The sequence below is a fragment of the Manis javanica genome, chromosome 4 (genome assembly GCF_040802235.1).
Source record: "Manis javanica isolate MJ-LG chromosome 4, MJ_LKY, whole genome shotgun sequence".
Taxonomy (NCBI): Eukaryota; Metazoa; Chordata; class Mammalia; order Pholidota; family Manidae; genus Manis; species Manis javanica.
This window is the reverse complement of record NC_133159.1, coordinates 152,335,332-152,360,682: the sequence shown is the minus strand read 5'-3', so window position 1 is coordinate 152,360,682 and position 25,351 is coordinate 152,335,332. Positions and strand designations below refer to the sequence as shown.

Sequence of the window (25,351 nt, the reverse complement as noted above, 5' to 3'; positions counted from 1 at the left end):
AGCTTTTGATTGGTGTTTGCATGATACATCTTCTTCCATCTTTTTACTTTGAACTCTATCAAAATATTTTAAGTGAGTTTCTTGTAGATAGTATATAGTTGAGTCACATTTTTATGTAATATAATTTGTCTTTAATTGGTGTGTTTAGACCATTTATTTTTAATGTCATTATATGTTTGGCTTTAGGTTTACCATTATGTAATTTTTTTTCTGTTTCCTCATTCCTGCAGTCTTTTGTCTTATTTGAATATTTTTAGTATTCCATTTTATATATTGTGAGTTTATCTGTAATCTTATGTAGTTTATGTTATGGAAAGTGTGGACTGGTTGCTTTAGGGATTGCAGTATACATACTTTTTTCATCTACTTAGAACCAGTAAACACTTGAAGAGAAATGTAGAGAACTTATAGATCCTCCCTTCAGTTATTGTATATATTACCTCTGTATGCTTTGGGAAAAAAATATGAACAGTGTTACAATTTTTGCTTGCAACCTTTAAATGTATTTTAAATAAGTCAAGAAGAGTAGAAAGAGTAGAATAATTTATTTACCCAATATTTACCATTTCTGTTGCTCTTATTTTTTTCTGTATAATTTCCCCTCTTTCTGAAGAATTTCCTTTAGCAATTCTTTTAGAGGAGGTCTGACTCCAGTGAAAATCTCTTTAAATTTTACTTCATGTGAGAGTCTTTATCTTGAAGGATAGTTTCACTGGATATAGAATTGGGAGTTGACAGTTCTTTTCTTTCAGCAGTTTTTAAACATTGCTCCACTTTCTTCTGGCCTAAATGATTTCTAATGAGAAATCTGCATTCATTCAAAGAATTGTTCCCCTACCAAAAATGTGTTGTTTTCTCTGGTTACGCTTTCAAGAATTTTTTTTCTAATTTTGAACAGTTTGATTATGATGTCTCTGGGCATGGATTTCTTTTGGTTTATTCTGTTTTGGGTTTACTGAGTGTATTAATTTCCTGTGGCTGCCATAAAAAATTACCACAGACTGGGTGGTTTAAGACCACAGGAATTAATTTTCTTACAGTTCTGGAGGCTGGAGGTCTGAAAGCAGGCCCATACTCCCTCCAAAACTCTTAGGGGAGAAGCCGTTCTTTGCCTCTTCCAGATGCTGGTGACTGGCATTCGCTGGTTTCCTTGGCTTGGGTCACATTGCTCCACTTTCTGTTTCCACCTTCAGGTTGGCTTCTCTGTGTGTCTCAAATCTCTCTCTGCTTTGTAAGGCCACTTATTACTGGATTTAAGGCTCGCTTGAATAATACTGGATGCCATCTTCATCTCAAGATCCTTAACTTAATTACATCTGAAAAAACCCTTTTACCAAATAAGATAATATTCACAGGTCCAAGAAATTAGGGCAAGGACATACTTTTGCGGGAGACCACTGTTTAACCCACTACACTGAACTTGTTGAATCTGTGGTTTTATGTCTTTCCTCGGATTTGTGAGGTTCTCAGCCTTTATTCAAATATTTTTTCAGCACTACAGTTTCTGTTGTCCTTCTGGGACTTTTGATGACACAAATATTAGACTTGTTGTCATTGACTTATAAATCTCTCAGAGTTCTTCTTGGTACTTTTTTCACTCTTCTACCCATCCCCCCCTTTTTTTAGGTTGGATAATTTCTATTAATCTGTGTTCAAGTTCACTGACTATTGCATTTTTTAATTCTAAAATGACCTTTTGGCTCCTCTTTATACTTTGTGTTTCCTGGCTGAGACTTTCTATTTTTACATTTTTTCCAAGAGTGTTTGCAGTTGCCTCTTGAAGCATTTGTTTAATAGCTGCTTTAAAATCTCAGATAATTTCAACATCTATGTCCTTTTGATATCAATGTCTGTTGTCTTTTCACTTAAAAGTTGAAATTTTCCTGACTTCATATGCCTGATAATTTTGGATTCTATCTTGGATGCTTTTAATACTGTGAGACACTTTCTTTTATTTAAATCCTGTCAGGAATGTTGATATTCTTATTTTAGAAGGCTAACAACCTCTTTAAGTTCATGCTGCAGTTTCAGCCTGCCTTCTGTGTACTGTGATCCCAACATACTTATATTTTCAAAGCTTTGCAGTGTTCTTCAGATCTTTCTCACACATGTACCATCCAGGGGTTAGTCTGAGGTCTGGATGGCAGGTAGTGTGTTGTTCTCAGCATTTTTGGCATCCTGACTGGGATCAGATCCATGAATACACATATCAGGGGGTTAGCCTTGGATCTCATAAACGACTTTGAAGTTGTCAGCCCGAATTCCTCCCTCTTCGTGATTTCTCTGGTACTTTGCTTTCTTAAGATTTCCCCTTTCAGTTCTCCAGGCAGAAAGCTGGAGCTTTAGTTACTCTACTATGCCACAAATTTTGTCAACTGGGCTTTTGTCTGGAGCCAAGTAGAAGGACAGAAAGGAAAAAAGACACATGGAAGTTTGCCCCATCCTCTTGGGGTCACAGATGCACCTGTTGGAGAAGACAGTTCTCCTGCAGGCCCATTGACTCTGCTGTCACTGCAGCCCCCACAGGATTGTCTAGAGCTTGGGGTGTTACAGAACAGAGAAGAGAAAAAAACATCAGGGGTGAGGGGGCTGAGTGATCTCCACACCCTTTCTGAGTATTAGGATTTCCCTTTCCTGCTCCTTGAGTGAGAATGAGAGGGCTTCTTCTGTTGCTGTGTCTGTCCTCACTGCCCATTTTTGGGTTTTAAACTGCATTGCATTTAGGTTAAATATCAGAGGGGCAAAAACATGGTAATAATTTACCAATAGGATTCAGTGATAGTTAAATTCTGGTCTTCTTTCCCAGTCAGCCTGTAACTATTTACTTTTTAGTCCTCAATTATTTGTCGCATCCATTCTGTCCAGGTTTTATAGTAGGATTCAGTGGGAGAGAGAGGTTGAAGTGTGTATGTTCTGTCTCACCAGAACCAGAGCCCTCCCCACTTCCTTCCTATCCTCTGTTCTGCTTCAAAAAATGGAGTGGTAGCTGCTCTGATGGAAAGGCTGAAGGCTCTGTTCTTACTAGTGTCCTAGGCACATGCCAGGACCTCAGGGCTACTACTGCCAAGGGACAGTGCTTTATCTTTATTCTTTGTTATGTGGACATCATGATCTGGTGGGCATTGAAACCAGATAGCAGGTGTTACATAAAATTAATACTTGTGTGCAGCGTGCAGATACTTTTTAGGTTTTGTTTTTAGACCAGGAGAGTCATCTTACTTTTTGCATTTGCGTTCTCACTGTAGGGTAATCATGCTGTGTTATCACACTATCCTAGGTTTGCCCCAAGGACCGGCCAAAACCTTGCCTCAGGTCATACATATGAGAATGTAAGTAATGAAACCCTTCTTTGACAGTGCATCTAGTCAGCAGTTTATGATGGCTAAACAGGAACTAGCTCCTGATCATTAATTCTCATGTTCTGCTCAACATTTCTTTATCCCATGTTGCTAGAACCCTTGTTAGGACTTTTCCCTATCTTTTTTTAAATCTCTTAAGATAGACAGTTGGAGTCACACTTCTGTTAGAAAGATGATTAAGAATCAAAATTGCTTCAGTGTTGTTTTTATCAGCTGTCTCTTCTTTCCTCCCACCCTCTTTGACAGACCTCAGACAGGCTCTCATCCCACACTACTGGCGTAGCTCTTTTCAAGGTCACCAGTGGCCTCCGTATTACCAAGTCTCGTACTGCATTTTTCAGTCCTTATCTCACCTGATTCACCAGCAGCAAGTGACAAAGCTGATCACTTGGGGCTTTCAGACACCATTTTTGTTCTTTCCTTGCCTCACATCTACTTCTCCATCTCTTTTGCTGACTCCTCCTCCTCTACTGGCCTTTCAGTGTAAGAGACCCCAGGGCCCAGGCTTCAGACTTCTCTATCTGTTCATTTTTCCAAGGTATTTTGGTCTCCTGTCTTGAAATACCATCAAATTCTAACAACTTACAATTGGTATCTCTAGCCCATACCCCTCTAAATGTCGAACTCAAATATCCATCTTCCACGTAACATTTCCTCTTTTCTTCCCAGCCCCAGCCCCTCACCTGCTTTTCCTGCAGTCTTCCCCACCTCAGTAAATGACTACTACACTATTTCATTTACTCAGGTCAAAAACTTTGGAGCAATCTTTTTTCGAAAGTAAAGTCATATTATGCTATTCATCTGCTCTAAACCACCTGTAATTTTCTTCCTCACTCCATTTTAGTCTGCAAAAGCCTGACATGTTGATCTGACTCCTCCTATTACACCTTCAACCTCACTCCTCTCTGTTGGCTCACTCTGCTACAACCACACCGGCCCCTCCTACGTCAGAGCATTTGGCCTGTGTCCCCTCAGATAATCTCATGGGCCACTTCAGAGTCAGGCTCTGCTCAAATGTCCCAATGGTGAGAGCAATATCCACCCCACATGCCCCAGCCTCTGTCCTTCCTGTTACCCAGCTTTTTTCTTACGGCACTTGCTCTGACATCTATTTGCATTGGTTAATTGTTTCATAAGGGTGAGAATTTGGCCTCTTTTTATTTATTGTGCCTGGCATCTAGTAGGTGCCTAGGACATATTTGTGAAATGAAAGAGGAAATTTAGGAAAAGAGGTATCTCTAATTAAGACTTCAGTCTTTATCCTATTGATCCTGATTTGATAATGTCACCTTATACCTTTCTATTGGGTTAAAATTTTTTTTTTCCGTTTGAGGCTGAAATTTTATATTCAGTATGAAACAATAGAATCTGGCCCAAGAGATACAGTTCCACTTTTTTCTTTTTAAGTGAACTTTTTAAAACATTTTACATTTCACATGGAAAATGAGGTGCAGTGGGAATGAAACCAGACAGAAAAGCGGTGAATTTTGTAATTATTACCTAAAATACTAAAGTAATAGTTCATCATTACTAATTCTTGAAAGTATAGCAGTTGAGAGTATGTTTTTTGGAATAGTGCTACATGGAAGCCTAGGAATCTAAATTATAAAAAAGAAGAGCTTAATGTAGCATGTTTACTTGAACATGCACTATGCTTTCTTCAGTTTCTGGAACATTCAAATTCAGTATTACTACAGCCCATCAGTCTACAGGCCGTTCCAGCAACACCATCACACCAGAAGCTGCCATCCTTGCCCAGCAACCATCCAGGTACTCGAGACTTTATTTGTACCAAATAAGGACCCGTAGGTGAATATGTGAGTCTGCCAGAAATGTATTGGTAATTGAAAGATACATTGAGAAGGGAATATTAGGGGAGTTCATTTGCATTTTTAAGCTCCATGCATTTTAAGCGTCAAATTCAGGACAGATACTATTATCACTGAAATTAAGAGATTGTGTTGTGCTGAATTTTGTTTTGAGCACTGAGGCAAATGAACCTTCAGATGAAGCTGGGAAATCCATTATATATAGATCTGTTGCACTGGGGAGTAGCACTGAAATGCAAGTTTATTTGTTTCTGGTTGTCAGTGTTTGTTAGAGAATTGTTTGAAGTCTAAATCATAAAGAGAATATTAATTGTGCGTATGTTCTCACAAAGCTCAATGTGTGTTTACTGGTCTTTTTTTTTTTTTGGCCTAAAGCATTGACAAAGAATGATCTCCAGCCACCCAATTACTACGAGGTAATGGAGTTTGATCCCTTAGCTCCTGCTGTCAGTACAGAGTAAGTCATTTACAAAATGATTAATTTATTTTTTGTCTTCATTCCCTTCGGTAGTAGAGCCAACGGGGCTTCGTTATACATTTAACTTTGTTTAGGTCTTGGCAAAAATTGATGACCTTATTAAAATGACTTATGAGGTTTTATGGAGGTTGTGGCTCTTAATGGTCTTATCATTCTCGGCCTTGTGACTAAAAAATAAAAATGCTGGGGTTGCACATTAAGAAATAAATGGAACCATCATGTGCATTAATGGTTTCCTTCTAGCTGCCTTGGCAGAAAGTCAGGTTCTCCCCAGCTTGAGAAGGGCATTATTCACTGGTTGGTGACATTAAATAACACCACATTGATAGGTTCACTGTTCTAATCCCCCCCAAATTCTTTAAGAACTTGTTTTTAGTCTTCACTACATGTCAACAATGTGTTTAAAATGGTAATAAAATTAGTGTAAAATTTACTTTTAACTTGAAATCCTTAAAACACCATCATTTTATGATTTCATTCGGTCAAGTATGTATGTTTATAGGATGGTAAAGGCTCATTAGAGTCTTAAGATACTTTGCTTTGACTGATGGTTATGCCAACAGTGTTAAAAATGATTAATGCAGGTTTATGGAAATCATCGTTCAGAAATGGCAGCCTGTATATTGCTTGCAGCTTTGTTTTGACTTATGTGGAATTTAAACTATGTATTTAAAAATTAATTGCCAAAAGTTAAAAACTGGGATATTTCAAAAACTATCTGGCCCTCTGGATTCTTTTGATACAACAGCAATGCCAGGCCTGCCTTTTTACATGCTGGCAGTAGGTTAGGGATAAGGAGAGCTGCCTATTTAAGATAGTCCACCAGGCCCTCACTTGGCTCCCTGGGTTTTGAGGTTTTGACCCCTGGTTTTGTCACCAATGTGTAGTGATCCATGTTGGGATAATTTATGACTAAATATCAATAGACTTAGGAACTCATTAAGTATTTTTTCCTAATTTAGGATTGTGAAATTTCCCTAGGTCATTCTGCTTGATTAAAATGTTACTGAATACATTAGTGGCTTAAGGAGTTAGAAATGAGCTCAACTAGGTATTCTGTCTAGAAATGGAATGTTTTCTTAATCAGTTTCTGTGTCTGAATATGAAGCAGGAAAGTTTATTATATTCCATTTAATTGGGAGATCATTTTAAGTAGACACAACAGTGCAACAGGTATTAAATGGAAGAGAGAGAGTTGAAAAGCTGGAGCGGTGAACCTTTGGAATTCTCTGCCACTGTGATTCTTTCTGGAGGGGTGGGGTGTCTGGGTGTCTCAGTTCCTTTCCAAGTTACATGAAATCCAGAGAATATTTCTCTAAGGAAAAGCACAACTCTTACATAAAAAGTTCTGGGATTTTCACCTCACTGATTGTTCATGAACCCCAGGTTAAAAATTTCTGCTCTTAGCAGTACACAGAGTAGAATATTTATGAAGATATATATATACAGACATGGTTCATTTGATAAATGGCCTGAACATTGACTGTGTGCCAGGTATAATGACTTGTGAGTGCTTAATTTATAATGCTGAACAAGAGACATGCTCCTTGTCTTCATGGAGGTTAAATCTAGGGTGGAGACAGAAATAGTATCAGGCAGACATGGTTTTTTACAATTTGTGTTAATGATATGAAATAATTTGGTGACTTGAAAATTTGTAACAAGATGAAGTAATTTAAGTGACAGTTAGAGAAAGCTTGAGGAAGTGACATTAAGGTTGAGACCTACAATTGTTAGTCTAGTGACATGTTTGGAAATCACTCTTACAGGCCCAGGGAGCAACTTGTACAAAGACCCCAAGAAGAATGAGTTTGGATACTTTCAAGGAAATGGAAAAGCCAAAGGCAAGAGCAGAGAGGAAAAGGGAACCTATTACCAGATGTGGAAATTGTGATTTGGAGACAAAAAGAAGGGAATACAAACTGATAAACAATGCTGAGAGGAAGAGTAAGATAAGGACTGAAAATCAGTTAATGGATTAAGGAACAGGAAGTCATTGGTGATTTTAGTGAAAGTCATTTTGTAGGTTGATGGGGACGCAAGTCAAATTTCAGTGCATTAAGAAGGGATAAAGTACAGACAGTAAGTGCAGATGACACTGCACACTTAAACGTGAAGGATGATGGAAGTGGTTTGGCAGAACATTACTGAGCTGATCATTCTAAGTAGACTAAGTGTGATTAAGGACTGTATTGTTTTATACAATGGGAGATACTTGAACATCTCTCAAAGAAGAGAGGTATGATCTAGTAGAAAGAGCGAGAGGCTGAAGATTCAGGAAAGGAAGTAACTAAATGAATAAAATGTTTGGGAAACCAGGGGTAGACAGGATTCCAGAAGTAGATAATGGTGTAGACTTGAAGATGCCTTGCTGGGAAGATGAGCAAGTTTCCGTATCAAGCTATTTCATTTACTAAGAAGTAAGATTTCTGCCTGAGAGTGAGAAGAGGCAGAGCAGAAATCTGAAGGAAGAGTAAAGGAAGTTGAAGTAGTTTTGTGGAAAGAAACACAAAACTTAAAATCATTAAAATTTCCGGACTATGCTGGGGTCTCAAGAAGTTGGTGATCATAGCTTCACAATACTATGATTTTTATGAGATTTTTTTCCTCAGTCACATTTTGCTACTTTGTGTGTAAGAGTGTTGTATTTGTAGGTATAGATATTTTCTAACTACAGATATGTGTGAGACACACATAAGGAAATGAATGAACGGTATCATAGAAAAATTTCTATATATGCAGTAGAAAGATGTGTCATAAGCTAAATGTGACTCAGGAGTATGGACTATAATAACATAGGTTAAATAAGAGTAAATGTTATAGTATTTTTCGAAATGTTTTGAAACCAGGAACAATATTTTTTAAAGCAGAAAGCAACCTATCCAAATTAGAGCCATATTTTTCATTAAATTACCAGTGAAATGGATATATAAGACATATATTTATAAAATGCATGGGAATTGCAGCAGTAGGCTGTAAGGAAGCTATACTATAAGCTTAAGGGCAGAGATCTTTGTTTATTCACTGACGCAGCCTGAATACATTCTAAAATGCACCAGATTTTTAGTTGAGACGTAACTGATAGATAACCTGTCTGCCATGATGGCTTGTTTCAGAGCTGTTTATGAAGAAATTGACGCTCATCACCACAAAGGAGCTCAAAGTCAGTGACTGTTGAGGTAAAGACTTGAACTTACAACACTTATATTCCACATTCTACATGATTTCGTTGTAATTATCACTTTCTGTATTTAGTATTTTCATTTCATGAGGGCAGTCGGAGTTTCTGACACTTGGAGGAGTTAAATATTACACATGTTCCTTTGAATCACTCCAATTGTCACAAACTATTGGTCACTACATTCTTTGTGACCTTGCTAGCTAAAAACAATGACTTGGGAATGCAGAAATTGGTTTATGGTATAGAAACATTAATGCTGACAAAAACAGATTGATCAATGGAAATGTTCTAGTACTGAAATCATACATTTGCCTTTTATCAGTTAATACCTGTTAACTGGAACTGCTAGAACTTGTTCCTTGTTAGTCCAGATAGGTCTACATTCTTCCCATCTGCTGTGCTAGTCATTTTGCTTTATTTATAATGATGCAGAGCTACCAGTAACTTGTAACCATCCTTATTCCCCTCAGACCCTCCCCATTTAAGTAGTACATTCCCTCCTTTCTGTAACTCTCTAGTTATCAAGGAATAGGAAAAAGAAAGGAAAGGATGGAGGTTGTCGGTCTATTTTTTATTCTAGGTGAAAGTGGATGACCAGCATTAGGGTGCCAACTCTCTAAAAGAATCAGCTTTGAGGCCCAGAAGACCTACCAGCACATCAAAGCCATGGTGGAACATTTCTCCTCTGCAATAATGAGGTTTAACAGAAGAGTAATAATTCCTGAGTAACATCTGTGGTTCCTGACAACAGCTCAAGCTTGATCTCAGAAGTACTTGGTTGTAACATATATTCACTTAAAACTTCAGCAGAAGAAAAACTCACTATACTAAGGTCAACCAGTATAATTAAAACATGCTTCCTACATTTAGAAAAGGTCATCACACAGCTGTGGTAAGAGTAGATCAAGATTGTTTCATTACATAATAATTCTGAATAGATCTAAGCATGAAATGTGAGAAAGTCTATTATGCAGGAAAAAGACTGAGTGCCTTCATTTAAATGTAAATGTCAGCCTATACTTCTTTATAAATAATACTCTTGTTTAGAATTATGAATTGTAAAGGCCTTGATGATTGTAGTTTAATTATATTTCAGGTACCCTGAAGAGGTCTCTGGACTTACCTTTAAATATGATTCTTTATAATACTAAATGTTCCTTTTCCCCCATTTTACTGAAATTTAGTATTTCTTTGGAACAGAGACTACTGGGAAACATTCAGAATAAATTGTGCATTTGTTTATGTCATAAATTACAATGACAAATAAATTACCATTGAAACAATCTGATAACATCTTTTACAGTTTGTTCACAGAAGAACTTGTAATATCAATTAATCGTCACAATTGCACTTTTTAACATTTAGGGACTTGGAACTATCACACAAAATGCTAGAAGCCTAAGTGAGCATAGTTATGCACTTTATTTCCTTCTCATGATACTCAAATTTCAAAGCAATTAACTCTTCAGTAAAATCGCCCTAGCTCTTAAAGGAAAAATACAATCAAGTTTGAAATCAGAACATAATCTTTGGGCAAGCTAGAACTCAGGTGTTCCTCTTCCATTTTGAGCTTTTAAAATGTTCACAAAGAAAGTAGTAACCAACTACTTCAGAAATAATAATAAAAATGGTCATAAGTTATGATCTAGAGCTAAAACAAATAACCCTAGACACACTAAAAAGAAATTCACTGCAAGTATGAAGGGCTAATAATTAGGGGAGACAATGAATTATGCTGAACCATTGAGCCCATACCAACATATCTAAGAGACTATTTCTTTTAATACTACTAATAAATCTATGGTTTGAACAGTCAGACATTTTAAATCCAGGCATGTGGATTCCTTAGAATAAAAACCTGAACCTGTTCTCTAAATTTTAAGTAGGGTAAATTAGTTTGGAAAAAAAATCATTACATAATATTTAAAACAGAAGGCTTCATGTTGTTGTAAATAGTTCTCTTCTGAGAAGGTAAGATACATGATTTTTCAAAAATCACAAATATGAAGCAAGACATAGCTGCTAACTTCAATTATAGCCTGGAACTGGTAACTTGTACCCCTCCTTCGCTTCAAAAAAAGTATAAGAAAGTGTGATGAGATCAACATTCACCATTCTTGGATCTTCTGCAAATTCAGGATCAATGTAGAAAAACACTGGCATATCTACTTCCTCTTGTGGATTAAGCCTTTGTTCTTCAAAACAGAAGCACTAGAAGTTATAGAAAGGTATTTGTTATTTCTGTTCTACATAGAACATAATGGTTCATTTCTTGGCTTTCATAAACATACTGTTAAATATAATCTTTAAGTTTTGTGATAGAGTAACAGCATCTTTTCATCCCAGATTGAGTTTTGCTTTAAAGATTGAAAACCAACAAATTAATTCTTCTAATCTTAAAAGCAGATACTCATTTTGTTTGCCTCAACCTTTGCATAGCTGTTACAAAGAAAAAGTTTGAAGTTGAGAAGACATGAATTTTCAGAAACTAGTACCTACTAAAACACTGCAGTAAATTTAGTACTGAACGGTTTTATGTACTTTTATTATATTCTAGAACATTTGCATTTAATTGTACCTGTATTTTATTGAAATACTGTCCAGCTTCAAACGGTACAACATTGTATGTAGAAATTCCAATTACTGGTTTGTCAGTAGGATTCTTAGCTTTATAAAACGCCAGAGCAGTCTCTCCTGGTACTACCTGTTTTAAGGAAAATATATATTATCAGTACTTCAAATCTCACACAGCTCCTAATTTCCTCACTAGCTGTATTTTCCCTATCCATCTGACCATAATGCCTAATCTAAATGAATGTTAAGGGTCAGCAAAATAAATGTGACTAGTACCCTGAATATTTGATTGTCAGATTTTACTTGCATGTGTCTGTGTCCATGAAGTACCAGTGCTCTACTCATATAATCAGTTATGGATTGTCCTCTCATATATCTGAAGTCTTCAAGCAATAATCTGCAAATTAAGTTACTTAAAATGTGTCCAAGGACAAGCCATGCCTATTACAACCCTAGTCTAACTTCTCAACACTTATACCTGAATGTCATTACTGACTACAGATTCTTTTTAAAAGGTTACTGATATTAAACTTGGCCTTACAACCAGAGTAAAACTCTAACTGAATAGAATTATGTAAGCAAAAAGCACTAATACTTTGAGAGAATAACCGCTGAAAAAAATTACAAAGCTTTAAAAAAATTAGTTTCTAAAGGATACTGTCACTTGTACCAGTTCAGCCACTAATACCTTGTATGCTACTATGTGATTGTAATTAATATTCAAAATCATGACCTATAAAACCCTCAATCACTGAAGAGATTCAGTCCTAGTTCACTAACCTGGGGAAACACTAATATTTGTAAGGATTTTCCAATAAGGGTTATAGTTAAGCTTTTTTGGCTGTGCCTCTGTTCATGGGATAATTTCAGTTAAAACCTCTAGGAAACCTTTAAGATATACTCTTTCTGAAGTAGCACATGACTATTTAGTATGATTAAAAGATTCTCAATTTTTTTTTGAAGGGACAGGGATATTTCTGATGTAAATCAAAATCACTGTAACCAATGAATTTCAGCTTTTTTCCTCTTACCATCTGTACCTGAAGAAACGTCAACTACATAGCATGACAGCTGCTCCTACTCTCAAGATCAGTGACCAAAGAACTTAGTGAACTCTTCATATGAGTCTAATAAAGACAGGTGATATTTTCCATTGTTCCAAACTGACTTTTATTTTAGAGCTGTGTAGTTTACACTTACATTAGGTAATGGGCACCATCAAAAAGTAGTCTGAGAAAAAGAGAACTGCAATATTGGAAGTCTGTCAGTATTTTGAAACTAAGTTTAGATAACTCCTAAATTGTGAAACCATTTAAGTGATAAAAAGAATAACTTAATAACTAATTTAGTCACTTACATATATTTCTGTTTGCTGAGGTCTGAAGTTCCACTGGAGACTTGCGTGCACATCTGCATTGAAGGTGACTTTAATGATGCGATCCTTAACAGGCACCATGTTTTCAATCTGGTCTGATGAATGACCTGCTACTGCTGATCCTCCAAGTCCAGTAGTCTAAAAAAAGATATTAAAGTATAATATGTTAAAATTGTTAGGTGCTGCTGATGTATTTATTAGATAACAATTTTTATCTGAAACAACTTTGAGAATCTAGTAGAAGCCAAGTTTATATACTTTCACTGACCGTTTTCTATGAATGTATATAGTTGGACCACTTGTTAGGGTATCAAAGGCCCATACTTGTTAACCATTCATATCTTTTCAATAATCACTTGGTTATCTGGCATAGTCAAAATGAGTCATTTGGGAAAAAGACTCTTCACTGATAATACACTCAGAATTTTTAGCATAACTTCTTGTTAAACCTACTTTCCTTTATTGCTTGTGCTTTATATCAACTATTATTCATTAATAGAAATTACCCATAACCCTGACATTTCAATGAATCTCTTTAGTTCCACATTCCTGTATGGTCTTTTTCCATATTATAACTTCTATAGTACAGACTAGTTTGTAGTTTCATTTCCATACTCTGCTTTTCTGAAGCATCTTAAGTATTTTCCCATGTTGGTAAATGTTTTTGTAATATTTTTCTTACACTTCTTCATGTAGTACAGTTTTTATAAGTATCAATCAGAGAACCTGATCCCTTTGGCCACTGTATCAACTAATCATAAATCATTGAGACAATTTGGGTCTGACAAGTCTTGCCTATCTTCATTGCCATTAATTATCTCCTTATCATCAGAGATGTTTTAAAAAAATTCCTTACTTCAGGGTCATCATTCTTCTGATGCTTGAGGGTTGCCAGAATTCTGGTCTCCAGGTAATTAATCTGTTACTATACTAGGAAAAAAATACCAAATTTGAGACTAGGGAAAGACTCCCAACAAAATATAGTAATACTAGTTTCCACTTGTTACACAAATAAACTAACTTCACCCAAGTGTCATTCAACATTATAGAATTACAATCCTAAAAGATGCTTCAGAAGGCAAGCCTTTATTCTTGTTTAATAGATAAGTATGTTCTGGCCAAGAGGGCTATATGTTTAAATTTTAAGGTATAACACATTTCCTGAAGAATTTGAGTCATTTGAAAGAAGATTATTTAATGTATTCTTTCTGGCAGGTAGTTTTTGAATACAAATTCTTCAACTTTGTAAATTTTGATTAGGGAAATTAAGAATAGAAAAGGGTACTGAGTATATGTCCAGGGTTCTAGTCTAGTTCTGTCACTAACTCCAAGAACTAAATAAATAATTTTCTTTGGACTCCACTTCCTATACTCATAAAATGTGGTCACTTTATTAAATAGTTTATAATAATCACTTCTGTGATTCCAAAAGTTAAAGAGATGCTCTTTTGAAAAAGGTCACGATTTAATATTCAACTTGGTTTATGTATAGAATTACACAACAATTGTCTTTACTTTCCTGCTCTGCACTTGCGCACACACATGCACAAAATACTGTCATGCACGTGAGTCTGGAGCAGGGTTTCTCAACCTTGGCTCTAATGACTTGCATTATTTTGGGTTGGGTAATAGTTTGTTTGGGTGGGGCTTGGGCAGTGGTGGGTGTGTAGGAGCAACCTGAGCCTCTGCCCACTTTTTTTTTTTTTTTGAGAGGGCATCTCTCATATTTATTTATCAAATGGTTGTTAACAATAAAATTCTGTATAGGGGAGTCAGTGCTCAAAGCACAATCATTAATCCACCCCAAGCCTAATTTTCGTCAGTCTCCAATCTTCTGAAGCATAACGAACAAATTCTTACATGGTGAACAGTACAAGGGCAGTCATCACAGAAACTTTGTTTTGATCACGCATTATGAACTATAAACAATCAGGTCAAATATGAATATTCGTTTGGTTTTTATACTTGATTTATATGTGGATCCCACATTTCTCCCTTTATTATTATTATTATTTTTAATAAAATGCTGAAGTGGTAGGTAGATGCAAGATAAAGGTAGAAAACATAATTTAGTGCTGTAAGAGGGCAAATGTAGATGATCAGGTGTTGCCAAGCTAGACAAGGGCAACAAAACATCCACGGATGCAGATTTCTCTCAAAACGGGGGGTGAGGTTCTAAGCCTCACCTCTGTTGATTCCCAATTTCTCACCTGATGGCCCCCCTGCGACTGTGCCTGTCTTAGGTTGTTCCTCCCTTGAGGAATCTTACCCGTCTGGCTAACCAGTCATCTTCCGGGGCCATACAGGGAAATGTAAAGTTGGTAAGTGAGAGAGAGGCCATATTGTTTGAAAAGGTTAGCTTTTTACTTCTTTGCAGATTTATGCCCTGTGGCTTACACCCTCCATGCTCACCTCCCAGGTTGGGACAATCAAAAATGTCTTCAGATATTAATATTCCCTGAAAAATAAAATCGACCCTTCTCCCCCAGTAGTTTGTGAAGATCTATACTTGATATTTTAGATTCGGTTCTGCTTATGATTCAACCAGCTGGCAGTCTGGGGACTCATGCTTGGTCTGGGATAGCCTCTGATAAAAACTAATTCACATTCTGCACTCATCCTCCAGAAATCAAGCTATTGCACTTTCCCACATCCAGGCAGATATTAGGAGACTGAAAATAAAAGGTCTTTTGACTAATGCTGTTTAGTCATTATTGAAGATAATCTCCGTAAGGACAGGGGAAGTAAGCCATTCATTAACAACAGTGGCAAGAAAGAGCAAAAAGAGCAATTAACCAGTGATTCCTAAACTTTGCTGCACAGTGGAATCACCTGAAAGGCCTTTAAAAAATTACTAATGCCAGATTCCAATTCCAAGACACTTTGATTTAAACGGTTTGGGATGTGACCTGGGTACTAGGCTTTTTTAAAGCTCTGCAGATAATTCCATTTACAACAAAGTCTGGGAACCACTATCACTTTCCAATGTGCAGCTCTAACCTGCGGCATGTTTTTTAAACAGAAATCTCTGGCCCTTATTCAGACTTCATAATCAGAACCTCGTGGGGAGGGGAGCCCTGGCTTATTTACTTAAGAAGTTCCACCAGTGATCCTAAAGTCCAGCCAAAGTAGCAAACTACTACTTAAGAACTAAGGAGAATATATATGAAATAGGTGAGGTTTGTATCTCAAACATTAATTTGCATCAAAATCAGCTAAGAGACTTACTAAAATAGACTGTGGGGTCCCGTCCCCGAGTTTCTGATTCAGTAATTCTGGAGTTGGACCCAAGAACTTAAGACTCAAATTCCAGAACCTGGGGACCACACTTTGAGAACTGCAGTATAGTTTCTGGTCTAAAAGGACGCCCAAGGTAAGCAAGTACTGTTATATATTAACAGGAGAGTAAAGCCTCCAAGACCTAATTCACGCCTCCATGAATGGATAAAAAGTTATTCCCAGCGTAAGCACAAGTAACAGGCGCTCCCATCTCCAGGGTTAACCTTTGCAAATAAATCATATGTGGTTCACAGAATAAATGTGTTGACATAAATTACATTTTAAAAGGGGACACGTGTGTGAGCAAGCAGGAGGGTAAGGCAGGTTGCTGGGCACTTGAGTGCAGTCGGCGGGCCTGCGATGAGCTACTTCCACCGTGTAGTGTGGCTGCTTTAAGTATGATCACTAGAGAATAGGGTTGGGTTCTACTCGTTGCTCTGCCACTAGTTCCTCCGGTGACCTTGACAAGTCGCCTTAGGCCTGTTTCCCCTCTGGCCGATCACTGAGCCATCACTCCAACAGGACACCGTGGAGACGGGTCTGTCCTGCACCTCCGACCCCCCAAGACGGCGCGTCCAGGGGCAGCTGCGGCCCCTACCTGGCAGTAGAGCCGGTAAAGGGGCACGGCGGCGTAGGACGCCCCCAGCATGCCCACGGCGGCCGCGGCCACGTACGTGAGGACCGTCTTGTTCCGCCGCCGCCAGTCCTCCTCCTGCGCGCGCGTGAAAGGGTTCGTGCTCTTCGGCCGCCGCGGCGGCAGCCCCGCCAGCTCCCGGGCCGGGCTTGGGCGCCTCCATGTCCCGAGCCGCCTTACTCCCCTCTCACCACCTCGTGTCCCACTTCTTCCCGGTCGGGGACACGGTTCTCCCCTCTCCGCGACCCTGGTTAGAGACCCAGGGTGACTCCCGCGCCAGCCACAGAGAGCAACGTACCGCCATCCCGGACGCCAAAACCCTCCCATACGCCCGGAGAAGACGCCCGCTGGTCAGGGCCGATGCCCGATCTCGCGAGCCTTGGAGTGTCTCGCGATGTCTGGGTTGTGCCCGCCGCTGCCTTGGCTACCAGGCTCCTCGGGTGGCCGCTCTTGCACTCGGGCTACGGAGGCCGGGTTGCCAGATTACGGGTAAGCTTGCGTTTTCCTTCTATCTAACTTTTAGGAAAACTCCTTATTCTCCGACGCGTGCAAGCACATTATCCTTTGGGTTTGTCTGCCTGATATTCCTAAACTCCACCACTCTTTGTCTCGACCTAACGGCCCCAGCTGCCCCTTACTGCCCTAGAAGTGGGCTCAGGGATCACCTCTCGCAGGAAGCCTGCCCGTGTTAACAAAGCCCGCTCAAACACTTACACGTCGAATTTTCGTAGACCCTGCGAATCGGCTTCCACTGCCCCGGTACCCCTTAACAACCTGTCCAGTTAAAGTTACCGGTTCTGAGGGGGAGAGACGTTGTCAAACTGAAGTTTGTTCAGAAGAAAATGATGAGGATATGAGGATCATTTAAGCAAGGATTCAAAGAAATGGGCATATTTATAGCGGGGGAAAAAAAGCCGTAGGGAATGTAATATCTTTCTGCAGTTGTCCCACAGGACAATCTAGGATCTGAGGGGTGCAAACGATATAGCCCATTTTGTGAAAGGGAGTATCTTTCTAGGATCGCTGTAGAAGTGCTGAAGAGCTCACATTCTGAGGTTATGCAGGTTTGGAGTCATACCCGGTTCCTCCTCAGGCCAGTTATTTGACCTCACTAAGACTTGGTGGACTTACTTGTAAACTGGGAATCATAATAGTAAATGAGAATATGCGTGTAAAGTGATTTTCACAGTGCCTGAGGCATAGAAAAATTTAGTGAACATTGGACTGTTTCGAATAAAGAGCAGGCATAATTAACCCCACTTTATGGATGAGGAGCTTGAGGGTCTGAGACGTTAAATAACTTTAAATCATTCAGCATTGACTTACTGCACTCCTACTGTGAGCCAGACCCCTACTGTGTTCATCCTCCTTGGGCTGCATCACAGTCACACAAGATAACTTCTGTTACGGAGTGTACTTTCTGCTGAGGCAATCAGGAGATAATAACCAAGGAACAGATACATAAGTAAGGGAATTTCAGATACAGTGAAGACAATGGAACAGGATAGTGTAATTGAGCGTGAGGAGTGGTAGTAAAGTCTGAAGATGTGACATTTGAGCTTAGTCTGAATGATGACCACCTATACAAGACAATTTGAAGCCATGCAAAGGCCAAGAGGCAAAAAAGAGGTAGATGGCCTTGTAGAACAAAAAAAGGAAGCCAGTGTGTTCTACTATAGTAAGCAGGGAGGAAAATGGTAGGAAATGTGGTCAGAGCAGATGTACAGGGGACAGATAATACAGAGCCTTTGAAGCCATGTTGAAAAGTAATAGGTAGCTTATTGGAGAGTTGGAAGCATACAAGTGATGTGATTTGATTCACATTTAAAAAAAGACATTGACTATGTGGTGGAGAGTGGACTGGGGGTCGCGCAAAAGTGGAAGTGGAACAGTTAGGAAGCAATTGCAGAATTTCAGGTGAGTGATGGCGGTCACCTCGAGTGAGTAGCTGATTAACTTGTGGTCACTGGGCCAGAAAATTGCAGAGCAAATAAAATCCAAGTATCTCTGATTCTTTTCTACCCTGGCACAAAGATTTCAAGATTTCATGATTAAGCAAATTTATTTTTATTGGCTTATGAAAATATTTGAAAGTCTCTTTCATCTGTATCTACCTCTGTTCTTATGCTAGATTGTCAGCTTTTTCAAGACAAGACTTGTTATATTTTCAATTTCTTACAACATCATCTCCCCATAAACCCCATGCAAACGCTAACGTTACTGAAACAACAATATATTCCCTTCCACCATTCTTTTTCTCCAGGCAACTTTTCTGTGTAGCAACAGGTGGCAGTAAAAATATGTCAGTAATAGTGTCTTTGTCTTGGACTCTATTTTGTTCTGTTTGGTAATTGCAAGTGAAATTATTCCTTTCCAAGGTACAGTAATCTTGATAACAATAAAGTGGTTTTGGCTACAATTCTTATGAGTCTGAGTGTGCTTGTGATATTGCATAAATCATATGATAACTAATGCTAAATAATGGATTCTACTATGAATGAATTAGGAGCACCTCAGGGCAAGGCTAGTATAACCCTGTTCTGCAGGTATTGATTGCAAACTTAAAATATGTGGGACTGGACTGACATTTCAGACTTGGCACCTTCAATTTCTAATACCATACTTAGGCAGTAAATAATTAAACCTTGTGAAGTCTTTCTAGTGAGCTATGATCATGTCCAATTTTACATTGTAGGTAAAATAGGTTGTTATTTTTCATACAAACCACTTTAGGGGTAGGATGTGAGCAAATGGGTGAAGATGGAAAAAGAAGGAAAAAATGGAAAGAAAAGAAAAAACCATTTTGATAGTCACAACTATTATTTCATTATTGGTTTTCAGACTTTCTGAAGACATAGGATTGATTATAAAGATGTATTTACAAAATTTGGTTTGTAATCACAGTTTTTAGTTTTTGTTTTTTGTATTAAGGTATCATTGATATACAATCCTATGCTCAGATTTCACATGAGCAACATTGCAGTTAGACATTCCCCCCTATTTTCAAGTCCCCAACACATACCCCATTATAGTCACTATCCATCAGCATATAAGATGCTATAGAGTCACTACTTGTCTTTGGGCTATGCTTCCTTCCTCATGCCCCCCCTATATTATGTGTGCTAATCATAATGACCTTTAATCCCCTTATCCTTCCCTTCCCACCCACCCTCCTCAGTCCCTTTCCCTTGGGTAACTGTTAGTCCATTCTTGGGTTCTGTCCTCTGCTGTTGTTTTGTTCCTTCAGTTTTTGCTTTGTTGTTATAATCCACAGATGAGTGAAATCATTTGGTACTTGTCTTTCCCTGCCTGGCTTATTTCACTGAGCATAATACCCTCTAGCTCCATCCATATTGTTGCAAATGGTAGGATTTGTTTTCTTCTTATGGCTGAATAATATTCCATTGTGTATATGTACCACATCTTCTTTATCCATTCATCTACTGATGGACACTTAGGTTGCTTCCATTTCTTGGCTATTGTAAACAGTGCTGCAATAAACATAGGGGTGCATCTGTCTTTTTCAAACTGGGATGCTGCATTCTTAGGGTAAATTCCTAGAAGTGGAATTCCTGGGTCAAATGGTAAGTCTATTTTGAGCATTTTGAGGAACCTCCATACTGCTTTCCACAATGGTTGAACTAATTTGCATTCCCACCAACAGTGTAGGAGGGTTACCCTTTCTCCACAACCTTGCCAACATTTGTTGTTGTTTGTCTTGGATGGTAGCGATCCTTACTGGTGTGAGGTGATATCTCATTGTGGTTTTAATTTGCATTTCTCTGATGATTAGTGATGTGGAGCATCTTTTCATGTGCCTGTTGGCCATCGGAATTTCTTCTTTGGAGAAGTGTCTGTTCAGCTCCTCTGCCCATTTTTTAATTGGATTATTTGCTTTTTGCTTGTTGAGGTGCATGAGCTCTTTATATAATTGGGATGTCAACCCCTTATCGGATATGTCATTTATGAATATATTCTCCCATACTGTAGGATGTCTTTTTGTTCTACTGATGGTGTCCTTTGCTGTGCAGAAGCTTTTTAGTTTGATATAGTCCCACTTGTTCATTTTTTCTTTTGTTTCCCTTGCCCAGGGAGATACGTTCATGAAGAAGTTGCTCATGTTTATGTCCAGGAGATTTTTGCCTGTATGTATTTCTAAGACTTTTATGGTTTCATGACTTACATTCAGGTCTTTAATCCATTTTGAGTTTACTTTTGTGTATGGAGTTAGACAGAAGTTTCATTCTCTTACATGTAGCTGTCCAGTTTTGCCCCCACCAGCTGTAGAAGAGGCTGTCATTTCCCTATTGATGTCCATGGCCCCTTGCCCTTTATTAATTGACCATATATGTGTGGATTTATATGTGGGCTCTCTATTCTGATACATTGATCTATGAGTCTGTTCTTGTGCCAATACCAAATTGTCTTGATTACTGTGACTTTGTAGTAGAGCTTGAAGTTGGGGAGCATAATCCCCCCTCACTTTATTCTTCCTTCTCAGGATTGCTTTGGCTATTTAGGTCTTTTGTGGTTCCATATGAATTTTAGAACTATTTGTTCTAGTTCCTTGAAGAATGCTGTTGGTATTTTGATAGGGATTGCATTGAATCTGTAGATTGCTTTAGGCAGGATGGCCATTTTGACAATATTAATTCTTTCTACCCAAGAACATGGGATGTATTTCCATTTATTAGTGTCCTCTTTAATTTCAGTAGTGCCTTGTAGTTTTCAGGGTATAGGTCTTTCACTTCCTTGGTTAGGTTTATTCCTAGGTATTTTATTCTTTTTGATGCAATTGTGAATGGAATTTATTTCCTGATTTCTCTTTCTGCTAGTTAATCATTAGTGTATAGGAATGCAACAAATTTCTGTGTATTAATTTTGTATTGTGTAACTTTACTGAATTCAGATATTAGATCTAACAGTTTTGGAGTGGATTCTTTCAGATTTTTTTATGTACAGTATCATGTCATCTACAAACAATGATAGTTTAACTTCTTCCTTACCAATCTGAATGCCTTTTATTTCTTTGTGTTATCTGATTGCCATGGCTAGGACCTCTAGTACTATCTTGAATAAAAGTGGGGAGAGTGGGCATCCTTGTCTTGTTCCCAATCTTAGAGGAAGAGCTCTCTGCTTTTAACTGTTAAGTATGATGTTGGCTGTGGGTTTGTCATATATGGCCTTTATTATGTTGAGGTGCTTGCCCTCTATACCCATTTTGTTGAGAGTTTTTATGATGAATGGATGTTGAATTTTGTCAAATGCTTTTTCAGCATCTATGGAGATGATCATGTGGTTTTTGTCCTTCTTTTTGTTAATGTGGTGGGTGATGTTGATGGATTTTCGAATGTTGTACCATCCTTACATCCCTGGGATGAATCCCACTTGATCATGATGTATGATCCTCTTGATGTATTTTTACATTCAGTTTGCTAATATTTTATTGAGTATTTTTGCATATATGTACCTCAGAGATATTGGTCTGTAATTTTCTTTTTTTGTCGTGTCTTTTCCTGGTTTTGCTCTTAGAGTGATGCTGGTTTCACAAAATGAGTTTGGAAGTATTCTCTCCTCTTCTATTTTTTGGAAAACTTTAAGGAGAATAGGTATTATGTCTTCTCTAAATATGTGATAAAATTCAGCAGTGAAGCCATCTGATATGGGGGTTTTGTTCTTGGATAGTTTTTTGATTACTGATTGAATTTCATTTCTGGTAGTTGGTCTGTTCAGATTTTCTGTTTCTTCCTTGGTCAGTCTTGGAAAGTTTTATTTTCCAAGAAAGTTGTCCATTTCTTCTAGGTTCTCCAGTTTGCAAGCAGATAATTTTTCATAGTATTCTCTAATAAATCTTTGTATTTCTGTGGTATCCGTAGTGGTTTTTCCTTTCACATTTCTGATTCTGTTTATGTATGTAGACTCTCTTTTTTTCTTGTTAAGTCTGGTTAGGGGTTTATCTATTTTGTTTATTTTCTCAAAGAACCAGCTCTTAGTTTTATTAATTCTTTCTGTTGTTTTATTCTTCTCATTTTTCATTTTTTAGTATTTTTAATGCATAATATAAACTAAGGAAATTACAACTTATACCTTAATGTTAGTCACTAAACTGTGTTTCTTGTTTGCCTAATAAAACTACTGAATCAATTTAGCAATGTGAAATAACTAACAATTATTCCAACAGTACAAACAGCTATTTATTTGACAGCTATTTATTTCAATACTTTCCTTGTACCTGAAAGAGGAAGAGTAATATATTTGAATAAATAATAAAAACAAATGAACAGTAGTTTGATAAGCTGGGTAATCACTGTTTTACAATAGTGCACAGTAATGTTAGGAAGTTGCCTTAGTAAGTCTTGGTATCTTAGTTTCTTATTTCCTGACAGCTTCCTTTAAGCCAGCATGTTTGAGGTGCTAAAAGATCTTGAGTAAGTTTATGTGATTGACAGATAAGATGAAATAAAAACAGAAATCATTTATCCAAAGAAAGCATTTATTTTTTTTCAGGTAATGTATATCAAGATCAGGGCCAGCTTCATAGGTATGTGACCTGTGCAGTTGCACAAGGCCTTGCTCTTAAAAGGGCCCGTTGCTTACATATAAGAGATAGGTAGAGAAAATGTTAGATATAGAAAGTCCCAAAGTGACTGACATTTTGACATAATTCAAGCTAAAGCAGTGTCAGCCTATCTGGAAACAGCGGGGTTAAAGACAAAGGCAGAAAGCAGTGAAAATGCAAAAGCAGAGTCTAGGCTCAGGAGGTGAAAGGTAAGAGACAAGGCAAAAGGCGAATTCAGGTCTGAGAATAGTCAGTATATATGAAGTAAGATCAACTGAAACTCCAAACTCCTTACATGGTCCATAAGACTTAACCCTGTGCGTCTCCTGTCTCTCTTTCCCCATTTACCACGCTTCATCCTGTTCTGTAAACAGCCCAAATTTGTTTTGCTGGCATGAAACCTATTCTCTGCCTGGAATTCTTTGTCTCTCATCTTTTTCTCCTGTCTGACCTATTATTTGGATATTAGCTGTGGAATTCCACTACTTGATCTAAATTAACCCCCCTCTGTCCAGTCATATTTGATCATTTCACCTTTGAGTATCTGAAATCTAGTTCATGTTGATGTTTGCTTTTTTATTGTTTCTTTCTCAACACTAGGATGTAAATACCATAAGACAAGGACGTTGGCTTGTTCGCTCTAATGTCACAAGCATTTAGCATAATGCCCGCACATAATTGTAGCGAGTAAATGTTTGGTGGATGAGTGCATGAATGAAAGCAGGCAGAAGGCAGTCTGGTAGTGTAAGAAAACTTAAAGAGAAATGCCCTGTTGCTCTGATGAAGATCTCATGTTTCAAGGAGACTAGGACTCTTGAGGCAGTTTCCTGGTGTTTCCTCTAGGACTGGGCTGTGTGTTACAAGCAGATGTTATGCTTCCAGCCCCCACCCCCGCAAGACAAATGAGCGAGCGACACTCCTGAACTGCTTAGATTCTTGAAAGAAAAATACTGAAAAGCAGTGGGAATATTGCCTTTGGGTACAGAGTAAAGGAGATGGTAAAATAAGCCTTTGATTCATCTTTTATATTTTGATTTCCTGAAACTTTCATGTCACTTTGAAAAGATCAATTAAGTAAAGTCTAGCCCAGGGAAGGGAGTCATCCTGATTACAGCACCCTAGGATTTTGTAAATAACTAAGGGAATCTTGAATCTCCTCCCTCATAAAAATGTATAAAGTTTGGCAGAGTTTCTAAACACTATTATTATTTTTTTGTCTCTTCAAGTATAAAACCAATCTATAGGTTTAACTTAACAACAAGAAATATTTACAGTTTTAATATTGGCTCCAGCAAATCTGTAAATAGTAGGCATTTCCAGCTCCTCAGTCACAGAATCCAGACATATTTTCTACTAGGTAGACAAACACCATCATAACCCCCTCCTCTCTTGAAATGACCTTCATGTAAAATTTCACTATACATGTACTTTTTTCCCTCCCCTCTAAGTCCCTTCCAAATGATGTGATTGCTGGCTACGCCGTCCCATTCATGAACAGACTGATCTTAGAGGTACATGGGCATTATAAAAAAAAAATCCTCCCCTTAAGATGCATTGTGGGACTTACAGTTTAGTGAGCCTAGAACGGAATTTTTTATTAATAGAGCCAAAAAGGAACCTTTATCATTTTATGAATGATCTTAACATTCTGTGCATGAAAAACTGGGGAGCAGAGTAATTAGTGGCTGCTCAAAGTCACATGGCTAGTAGGTAAGAAATGGATCACAGGCTTGGATATCTTGACTTCTAGACTAGTGCTCTTCCCAGTGCGATGCATTTCTAAATATCAAATCAGTGTCAAGGAGAATTTCAAAGTGTTTGTTTTTAAACAGATTATAGATGGTTAATTTCAGAAGCAATTAACATTACGTACTGTTTGTACTGTTAGTTTCTTTGCTATAAATTGTATTTCTTTTAAAATTATTGCAGAAGAAAAGTGTATTATATTTATCTTTACTGCTTGTCAAATTGCTTATGAAGGAGTGGTCATAAGAAATTATTTACCAGTTTTCTTTGATAAACACTAGATTTAGGTTGTTTTTTCTTTCAACTTGCAAAAATATTTGCAAAATAGCTTACTTAG

General features: G+C 37.8%; 3 protein-coding genes across 10 annotated transcripts in view; 2 read left to right on the top strand and 1 right to left on the bottom strand.

Annotated features, from left to right (window-relative positions):
* Positions 1–10,130, top strand: part of TOM1L1 (target of myb1 like 1 membrane trafficking protein) — a 40,189-nt gene extending 30,059 nt beyond the window's left edge. For 2 of the 4 annotated variants that reach the window (XM_073235417.1, XM_073235419.1), the window contains 5 exons: positions 3,278–3,329; positions 5,024–5,129; positions 5,564–5,645; positions 8,783–8,845; positions 9,428–10,130. In XM_073235417.1, the coding sequence (XP_073091518.1) occupies positions 3,278–3,329; positions 5,024–5,129; positions 5,564–5,645; positions 8,783–8,837 (295 nt within the window). In that variant the 3' untranslated portion in view covers positions 8,838–8,845; positions 9,428–10,130. The remainder of the gene's footprint in view (positions 1–3,277; positions 3,330–5,023; positions 5,130–5,563; positions 5,646–8,782; positions 8,846–9,427) is intronic. The other 2 variants (XM_073235418.1, XR_012130688.1) reach the window with 2 other exon arrangements.
* Positions 10,071–17,036, bottom strand: COX11 (cytochrome c oxidase copper chaperone COX11). The gene is made up of 4 exons (XM_073235420.1): positions 16,674–17,036; positions 12,779–12,934; positions 11,426–11,551; positions 10,071–11,058 (listed from the first exon to the last, which is right to left on the bottom strand). Exons 1-4 carry the CDS (start codon positions 17,034–17,036, stop codon positions 10,876–10,878), a joined length of 828 nt encoding a protein of 275 aa, XP_073091521.1. The 3' UTR covers positions 10,071–10,875.
* A 33-nt stretch (positions 17,037–17,069) lies between these two features.
* STXBP4 (syntaxin binding protein 4) overlaps positions 17,070–25,351 on the top strand; it is a 174,895-nt gene continuing 166,613 nt past the window's right edge. For 4 of the 5 annotated variants that reach the window (XR_012130687.1, XM_073235410.1, XM_073235411.1 and 1 more), the window contains exon 1: positions 17,075–17,198. Coding sequence is in view for 4 of the 5 variants with exons in the window: in XM_073235410.1 (XP_073091511.1) it covers positions 17,104–17,198 (95 nt within the window). In the remaining variant the exon portion in view is untranslated. Of the gene's footprint in view, positions 17,199–25,351 lie in introns of all 5 variants that reach the window. The other variant, XM_073235409.1, reaches the window with a different exon arrangement.